Below are 10171 nucleotides of genomic sequence, written 5' to 3'. Positions count from 1 at the left end.
GCAACCTCACCGTGACAAAAAGACTTCAGGCAGCTTCACACAGTCACTGCACCCGACAAGACACAGCTCCAGCATGTAACTCTCCAACAAAAACACAAAATGTAAGCACAAATAAATGCCACTGATTTGTGGTTCCTCCTGCAGGTTTTGGAGTTTCTTGTGAAGCTGTTAGCCTTCTGCATGTGGCTGAGAGGCACTCAATCATTTCCAAGCTCTGCGCAGTTCTGTCACAGGGTCCTCAATTAGGTTTGCTCGGCCATGCGAAGGACATAGGACAGAAGGTAAAAAAAAAAAATAATGCTTTCGACAGAACATACAGTGTAAGAACAAGAGTATACATGATAATTTAAGTGCACTGCTAGTAAAATGTATTAGTATTTCTGGATGAATGATGATTAAAAAAATGAACCCTTTACGTGACGTGTTGAAGGTCCATGTGGGCTCTGCACTTGCATGTGCATGACAGTAAATAACAGAACGAGGAAGCAGAGAAGCAGAGTGAGACTTTGAGTGAAATAAAAAAAAAGGAAAAAGTAGGAATCTGACAGAGCAGAATGTGACTCATGTGCTTGATGGCATCTTTTCATCTGTACACTTCTTGTTTGTGTGCTCTCCTTTAATGGCTACATGAGATGAGACATGAACACAATTACACTGCAACACGACATGTATGCACAGGTCACACACACACACACACACACACACACACACACACACACACACACTCTGCTTTATTGTCTTCCTCAGGCTTGACTGCAGCACCTTCACTGCTCTGCGGTGAAGTCCCAGGGTGGGAGGTGGGAGTGGTGTTTGTATGTATGTGTATGTGTATGTGTGTGGGGTGGGGGGGATTCTCAGAAACCGGTTGCCATGGCCACCAAAACAAGGATTCTTGCCTGCATCACTCCTCCCAGTGAACACGCTTCATTTGGGCCCCCCCCTCCTTCCCTTTTTTTCACACGCTTCTCATGCAGCATGTCTCGCTCATCCAGACTTTTCAGCACACACACACACAAACATGATGACAATATATGTAGCACACACATACACACATATATTAAAAGGGGGAAGTCCCTGACACTGCAAAAACCTGCAAACAATAATAAAAATCAAACATCTTCTTGTTTTTATATCTGCAGTCCACGAACATCAACATGCTGCAGCTATGATCTCCCCTCCAGTGTGTGTGTGTGTGTGTGTGTGTGTGTGTGTGTGTGTGTGCGTGTGTGTGTGTGTGTGTGCGTGTGTGTGTGTGTGTGTGTGAAGTAAAAGAGCATTCACTCCCCCATCTACTCTCTCTGCTCTGTATATGAGGGGTTAATCCGTCCATACATCCTGCCATCCAGGAGGAGGGATTCTTGATGGACGCCCAAATGCAGCAGAGCTTAACCCTCATCTCTGACTGACTGCATCATCCTCTACTCTGTAGACACACACACACACACACACACACACACACACACACACACAACAGATGTACCACTCTCATCACCTTTCAGCACTGGTGAGCGCCCCTGTCATATGGAGGAGGGAGGCACAGGGTGGAGGAAGGGGAGGGAGGGGGTGGTGCGGGGGGTGGTGAGGGAGGATGGACGAGTACCACAAGACTCTGTCAGATGGGCTGGAAGCTCTTTGGAGCAACAGTTAACAGAGCGGTAGACAGAAGAAGAGAGAAGAGGAGAGGTCAGGAGGAAACGGGCTTTCCTCGCTCCATCCCTCCATCTCTACGACACACAGCTGTCCTCTCTCCTCCTCCCACCTGACACGGGTATCCCCCAACTTTGAGGCTTTTCCCTCTTCTTCCTTCCCGCTGCCTCCTCCTCCTCTTACTTGCGCACGCTGCATCTGCTTTGCTCTGGAGCTTGGCGCACCGCGTCGCGGCTATAAACCGCGGAAAACGGAGACTCTGCAGCACCGCAGGCAGGATATACCGGACGGACTGCGGAGATGCGGGGATTGCTCCCTGCGTCTTCCGCCGATCACCACACCAGCACCACCGACGACACGCAGGTTTAATGATATCTTCGTGCGAGTGTGTGCGCGAGCACAGAAGCACGCGTGCACGTGCCCGTGCGGCGCACTGATGGAGCTTTGCGCACCGAGCGCGAGTGTGAGCGCCGCAGACCGAGTGGCCGCGCTCCTCCCGGACACCTGCTGCTGCTGCAGCGCTACGCTGATGTGAAGATGAAGAAATCTCCGCACAAAGTCCAAACCCTCGCAAACATGTAACATTTTCCTTCTTCTCAAGGGAAACACAGAGGGGTCAAGCGCCAAAAAGAGACGGTGTTGTAGGTGTGTGACCCCCCTCCCCTCCTCCCCTCTCTCTCCACCACCTCCTCTTCAGGGTGAATTCAGGATGGGATCTGTTTGGCTTCTCTTTGTGCTCCCATCCCTCCTCAGAGCACAGGTGACTCCAGACTTCACATCAGGAGTCATGGTGGAGGCAGACAACAGCACTAACTCTTTAACAAACCGCACAGGACCCCCAGAGACCTCCACCAGCCCTTCAAGCTCCTTCAGACCCCCAGAGCCTTCTGGGTTTGCAGTGATGCCTTCAGAAAATCCCACAGAGGAGGAAGATGACTGGTCACCAGCAGAGACCTTCATGTACACTGGAGAACCCTCCACTCTGGAAGTGGCCCAATGCTCACGGGCGTACAGCCCACCAGGGCAGACGGGATCCCTGCCCATCAGTTTCAGTGCCCCCCTCCGGCCAGCTCTGGATGCTCTGGCCAACACGGCCAACTTCCTGAACATGATTTTTCAGGCCAGTGACCTGCGGGAGAGCACCGTGCAGGAGGATATGGAGTGGTACCATGCTCTGGTCCGTGCCCTCTTAGAAGCTGACGTGCTCATTCAGCAGGCCCTGCTCACCTTCGATGCTGACCCGACTGCCCCAGTGCCACAGCTGGTGCTCCGTGCCTCCCGCAACCCGAAGGCCAAAGTGCAGACCATCATCCTCCAGGACTTATCCAAAGCCTGGAAGAGCCTGCACCCGCCCGCCCCAGCCCCTGATGACAGCTGGTTCAGAAGCTTCAAATTCCCAGACTCCAGCCAGCAGATGTCAACCCTGTCCAAGAGGGTGCTCCTCAACGACCTCAGCACCTTGGAAACACCCAAGTGGAGGCAGGGTGACAGCTATGTGACCACTCGCAGTGGGGTGCGCTGGGCCAGTGCCCCCTTCCTCGACTGTAAGGACGAGCGCTTTGTGCCTGGCTGGATGCTCACCCTGTCCACGTCCTTCTACGGCCTCAAGCCTGACCTGACGCCAGAGTTCAGGTTAGGGCCTGCACACACACTAAAACACACACACACACACACACACACACACACACACACACACACACACACACACGCAGTCATGTTTCCATTGTTTTTGGGGACATTACATAGACTTATTTTAATTTCCTGGAAACTTACCCTAACCCCAACCCTATCCAGTACTTGCCTAACCCTAACCTTAACCTAACCTTAACCTAAGCCCAACATTAACCCCAGTCCTAAAATGTAAATATTTACATTGTGGGGACTTGCATTGTGTCCTCATAAGGAAGGTGAGTCCCCACAATGTGACTCTGAACAGATTTATGTCCCCACAGCATGAGTAATATATGGCCGCACTCACGTGCAAGTGCTCTCACACAAATGAAGCTTTTCAAATACACAGACTGTTAGAGCACAGAAATTCTGGAAGACACAAACAGAACCAAGCTGTCTCATGCTGATGATGTCACTCATTTCAGACAGGTGTGCTGGTGCAAATGTCTGGAGGTCTTTGGTCATCAGTATTGTCACATAAACAGTATGTATGTGCAAGGGGCTCTCAACACCCCACAAGTTAATGTCATATGGCCTCCTGTATGTATTTATTGTTAAATCCAGCCCAACCATTATTCTTCTAACAGTTTTCTGGAGCATTACATTTGCTTTTTATTTCACATTTGACATTTAGTAAGCTATAACTGCAAATCCTGTCAACATAAACACTTTTGTTCACTTCAGACCTCTGAGAATTGACTCCAGTGTCAGAGACAGGGACCCGGAGCACAAAGAGTCTCAAGAGAGACGGACAGTTAATACATTTTGTGGTGTTAAATATGAACACTTCCTGTGTCATGTGACAGCCTCCAGCAGCGGCACACTTTAAACATGCAGAGCAGTATTTTAGGTATAAAATAGAGGAGAGGAAAAGTCCAGTTCCTCAGCTCCCTTTAAGTGGTCCACTGGTGGTCCATGTGTCCATTACGAAGTGGTGGAAGTACATTTACTCAAGTATCACACTTAAGTACAACTTTGACACACTTATACTTTACTTATTTCCATTTTCTGGTATTTCTACTCCACTACAGTTCAGAGGGAAATATTGTACTTTTTACTTATTACATTTATTTGATAACTTTAGTGACTAGTTACTTTGTATGTTTGGATTCATAATACAAAATCTAATCATCAAATAAATTATGATATAAAATTATAGATTAAGATAAAACTTTATTGATCTCTGGGGCAAATTTACAAGGTATCCAGCAGATACAGTATATAAAATGACATTAGAAGGCTCCACCTTTACCAGCTTCGGCGTTAAATCAAGGCATCAATAATTGGAATCTAATAATATTATTCTGTATAAATAGTACTTTATGTATATTTTGATGCTAAAAAAAAAAAAAAAAAAATTTAAGTGCATGACTTTAAATTGTAACAGAGGTTTTCTACACTGTGGTGTTGCTACTTTTACTCAGAATAAGATCAAGAAAGATACAAGAGAGTGCTTCTTGTACCTCTGCCATTATGTGTAGAATGAGATGTCATAGACTTGAAAACACTGTCTGATGGAAGTTTGTCACTCCTGAGACCCATTTAACTCATCACGATGCCTTCAAGATCTGATGTTTCAGGGTATGACCTGATCCATCTTATGCTGATGATGTGATTCAAACAGACTGTGTTAAATAAATGCCTCTTGACTAGATTTGTTGATTTTCATGCTCTTCACTAACACCTGAGTAAATTATGTTGCCTGTGCTGCCAGTAAGACACACGAACATGTCAGAAATACTTTGAGTGTGAAAATATGTCCTTTTTTCGAAGTCCCTGAAAAGGATAAAAGCTTTGAAGCTGACAGCAGCGGTATTTGCATTTCACCTGCCTTTCCAGCTCCGTTGGCTCCTGTGACCTTCTCTTCAGCACTCTGGAGACAAGTTTGATCAGTATTTGAAATAAAAAATGTGTTTGAATCAACAGAGTTGGATAAAATCTGACATTTGAAAGAGAGTCCACTTAAAGGCCATGCAGGTTTCTGCAGATGAAATGCAGAGCTGAAGGAGGAAAAAAAGGGATTATTTTAATGAGGATGATGATATGTGGAGCCACTCTTGTATCTGTCTCTGTGACCCTCCTCCTGTGTGTGTTTCTGTGTCAGAGGTGTCATCCGTGTGGATGTCAACATTCAAGACATCGACTTGAACCAGTGTGCACAAGGAGATGGCTGGTTTGCTGATACTCACGAGTGCAACCGCACCACCATGGAGGTAAACAGATGATACGAGAACCAGGGACAACTACCTGCTCCTGAACCAGAACACAAGTTTGCTTAGAACAAAATTCCCATTTACAAATGAACCAATGATTGCTAACAAAATTCACATTTGTCTGTTTCTTACTTAACAAAATATCTCAAAAACTATTCAACAAATGTAACCTCTAATTCATTGGAAAGTTAGACAACAAGCCGAGTGGCTGTTTTTGGTGCAGATGTGAATCCAACAGCACCACAACACAGTCATTTATAGACAGCGTTGCATTTTTGGCCATATAAGCAATGGGGCTCTAAAGATCATTGTCTGTTCACCACTTTGGTCCACACTCAAATATATAACACAATAGCTGATTGCTATGAAATTTGGCACAAATATCATCTGACTTCATCTAGTGTGATATCTGCAGAACTAATGACATTCCCATTAGCCTCAGCGACAGCTATAGTGCCAAGTTATAATTAGCTAATGCTAACATGCTAAACAAAGATGGCAACCATGGTAGAGGAAACATTTTTGTAACTTGAGTATGTTAGCATGTTAGCATTAGCCCAAAGCTCCACTGTGCCCAATGCAGCCTCACAGAGCCACTAGCATGGCTGTAGAGCAGTAACAGCTTTGTCAATACTTTTTCTACAACTTTCATTAAATCTTCATGAAACCTGGTACTTAAATTATATGGGTAAGCCAGAGGGAAAAAAAAGGATTATTTGTATGTTTATTTGTCATATTGTTGTGAGTGTGACCTATTTGACAAACTGCCAAGACTTATGGATGCATTATGCAACTGTAACCAGATTTAGATAAGCTATCAACTCCAAACAATCCTGCAAACTTTGATGACATTTCACCAACAGGTTGGTTTGAGACTTTGTATCGGTCACTCTCCGGTGTCAGGCGCCCTCCTCTAAACATTAAAGCTGCATCCCAAAAGGACAGCCTGCCCTACAAACAGCAACAAAGGTACCATCCAACAAACAGCAACAAAGTGTTACCTGTGCAGCAACAAAGTTAATGGATGGTCTGAAAACCGAGTGGAAATGTTACGTGAGGATATTCAGTATCATCAGAAATTAATTAATTGATTTTGGATGTCTGGAGATTTCCTTCTGGGGTTGTGAGATGATTAAGTGAATAGTTAAAAATATGCTTTCACATTATAAACTCATTATAACTGTTGTGCCTAATTTTCTAGATTTTCTCTTTTAGGTATTAAGCATACAATATTTACTAGATTACTAGCTAAATCAAGATCTGTGAGAAGGGAGGAATGTCATGTGATAAAGCTAAGACATGGTTTTACCCAGGACAGAGACTGTATAGGACATATTGTCCTGCACCTTAGATTAATGAGCCATCAGGATGTCCCCTTTTGGTGAAACGCTAAATCACTTTCAGCCTATCAACCTCATCTGTTAATGATGGAGATGAACAATAATAATCTTTGGCTTAACTCTTTATGCTGCCTATGATGTTGGTTAGATTTTAAATTAAAAAGGTTGAGAACTCCGAGATCACAAGTTTGCATCCATTTAGATACTTCTCCTTATTTTGGAAGTAGCAGTTTGGCGGAAGAAAGGACATTTTGGATATTGGATGACTAAAAGATTTTTGGTTCCAGCCCTGTGAATCACCACCCACAGCTCTGATTTGTTTGGTGATTCAAATAGATCTGGTATTGCTCAAAGCAATCAACCAATCGCAGCTTTGTAGTGTCACGGCACAGGTCGAATGGGAGATTATTTGTTGTTAAGTCTCAGGAAATTAATTAACGCTAACCCTCCTACACTGCATGCCAATGGTTGTCAACACTAAAATGATGCAAGCCTTACCTGAACACTGAGTCTGACTTTCTGCAAACTCTGGTTGGTTTCAGCTCCTTCCATATAAATGCATACAGAAATGAAACCAAAGTACTTCAGGGAGGTGGTTATTATTCATAATAGTTCACAGTATCCACAAAGGAGTTACTCAATGTTGAGCAGCAACCAATCAAAAGGACAGTGAGAACCATGTGACTATGACAGAAGACATGTCTGTGAAGACTGTCCGGCATCCAGATCATGGTTGTTCAAGAAGGGTTGAATTGAGGGCAACTGGACTTGGGTGTAGATACTTGAAGACATTCCACCTCTCATCCAAGGGGCTCCTTCAGTTCTATGACAGTAGATAGTTATACAGAACAGTGACATTATCTTCTTTCATTGCCAGAAAAGTGCAAGATCCATTACAAATACCAAATGAAAAATGGCTAAAAATATAGTATGACAAGCATACTTTAGATATTGCATCTGTACAGGTTGTTATAGATCAATTTAGAAAAATGATGCTCTTAAACCAGCATAATCTTTTAGATTTAAGAAACCATAGCTGGACAGAAGAGCTTCTTAACATGAGTCAGCATGTAGTAAACTCTGACTTTAGCTGCCATCAGTATGTTGACAAAACAAAGGTTCATTCAGTAGCTGTTCAGTATCCTTCAGTCATATCATACAATTTTCCTCAGCAGATTGAGTTGCCTCCATGTCTTGGAGTAGATGTTCAAACTAAAGTTTTCTCTGAGCTCCACCTTGTGGTGAGATTTGTTTGCCAACTGTTTCCAAATTCAGGACCGAGCTTTAACTTTCACTGTCATACAATGTGTTTAAGACATCATTACTGAATGCAAACTCAGACCACTTCCACTTCGTGTAAATCGTGTCTAAACTGTAGACAAGCTGTTTAAACCTTCTATCTCATGTTTCTGAATTTTAGTTACATCACACAAATACACTCTAAACTGTTTGCGACCTCTGAAAATGGCTTAAGCTCTTTCTGTCTGTGCTCATTACTTCATTTCTGCCTTTTATCCTTTGCTCATGCTTTCACCCAGTCACAGTGTAACTCTTCTGTCTGCTCCCTCATCCACCTCCGACCACCTCTTGTAGTTCCAGTTTCCCTTTTCCCTGCTGGCCTCTCTGTCCAGACCCAATCCTCTACCTCTCATCTCAGCTGTCTATTTAAAGATGGTTGCGCTGGGTGGCGGGCTGCAGGATGATCTGATGGATTATGGCGATAATCCAGTCCGCTGACATACTTCCCCTTTATGCACTGCACTCACAGAGGTCTGAAACACAAGAGAAGAACAGTCCTAAAAATCCCCAAATCCACATGTCACCCTTTGTCCCGCCCTGTCCTACCTGGCTTAGAGGATTCAAACCCTTTGGCTGAGCAGAGAATGTACTGGGTCACCCACTTTCTTCTGTCCTGTTTGGTTCTGTCCCCTCTCATTTCTCAACGTGTCTTGTCTTGTCTCTTATTATCTTGTCACATATCGTCCCATCTCATTTCTCATTTCCTGTTGTGTCTTTGCTTATCTCGTCTCATCATCTCATCTCACTTTGTCCTGTCTCATCTCTTTTTCTTCCCTCGTCCTGTCAGGCCTTGAGTCATCTTCACCTGTTCTGTCTTCTCTCATCTCATCTCATCTCATCTCATCTCATCTCATCTCATCTCATCTCATCATCTCATATTATGTCATATAGTCCTGCCCTGCCATGTCCTTTCATGTTTTATCTCTTCTTGTCTGTCTTGTCTTGCCCTGTCATGTCTTGCCTTGTCTCGTTCATCACATTTCATCCTCTCTAATTTAATCTCATCTCATGTCACCTCGTCCTGTCTCATCTCATCTCGTAGTCTTGTCCTGTCATGCCTTGTTTCATCTTGTCTCATCATCTTGTCTTGCTTCATCTCATCTCGTATCTCCATAGTCTTGCGTTGTCTTGTCATTTCATGCCTTGTCTCTTCTTGCCCTGTCCTGTCTTCTCTCATTCAGCTCCCCTCATCTCATCGTTTCCCATGCAGTTTTCCCCTGCCTTCTTCTTTTATGTCTCATCTTTTTTTTTCCCTTCTCATATCTGAAAGTATAGTGTCCTGACCTGCCAGGTCTTGCCTTGTCAAATCTCATCTTCAATCCTCCTTTATCTTGTCTCTCATCTCATATAGTCTTGTCCTGCCTTGTCTTTCCGTGCCTTGTCTGTTCTTACTCAGTTGTTCTCTCATCTTATCTCATCTCATCTTCCCTCACCTCATCTCAAGTATCATGTCCTGTCCCTTTTCAGACATCTTGTCATGTCTTGTCACATTTCATCTCATCTCTTTTCATTGTCTCTTCTTGAAGTGGAGTAAAAGGTACAATATTTCCCTTATGAAGGTTGTGGAGTAGAAGTATGTAACATGACAAGAAAAAGACTCAAAGAGACTAAGTAAGCCAAAATACAACTACTTCAATTTGGACTAAAGTACAGTACCTGAGTAAATTTATGTACTTACATTGCACCAGTAAATGCATTACATTTTTTGTGTGTGTATTAAGCTAAAAAATTGGGACCATGAAATGTTTCTATGCGAAAATGACTTGAACGATAGTAATAGAATATGGAGTAAAAAGTACAATATTTCTCTCTCAAATGTTGTGGAGTAGAAGTAGAAAGTGGCATGACAATCAAGAGAACAATCAAGTAAAGTACAAGTACCTTAAATTTGTACTCAGGTACAGTACTTCAGTAAATGTACTAGTTACATACTGCCAAATACAGAGATGATGCATGACACAAGTGCATCATATAGCTGTTGTGGTGACGTAGATAGTAATG

General features: G+C 43.7%; 1 protein-coding gene across 1 annotated transcript in view; it reads left to right on the top strand.

Annotated features, from left to right (window-relative positions):
- The first annotated feature begins 1614 nt into the window (after positions 1-1614).
- The window catches only part of gpr179 (G protein-coupled receptor 179), a 24411-nt gene continuing 15854 nt past the window's right edge, over positions 1615-10171 (top strand). The window contains exons 1-2 of the mRNA XM_076728152.1: positions 1615-3279; positions 5423-5531. Of these exons, the coding sequence (XP_076584267.1) occupies positions 2357-3279; positions 5423-5531 (1032 nt within the window). The 5' untranslated portion in view covers positions 1615-2356. The remainder of the gene's footprint in view (positions 3280-5422; positions 5532-10171) is intronic.

Source organism: Chaetodon auriga, chromosome 4, assembly GCF_051107435.1.
Source record: "Chaetodon auriga isolate fChaAug3 chromosome 4, fChaAug3.hap1, whole genome shotgun sequence".
Lineage (NCBI taxonomy): Eukaryota > Metazoa > Chordata > Actinopteri > Chaetodontiformes > Chaetodontidae > Chaetodon > Chaetodon auriga.
The sequence above is the reverse complement of the archived record's forward strand: the minus strand, read 5'-3'. Positions and strand labels throughout refer to the sequence as shown.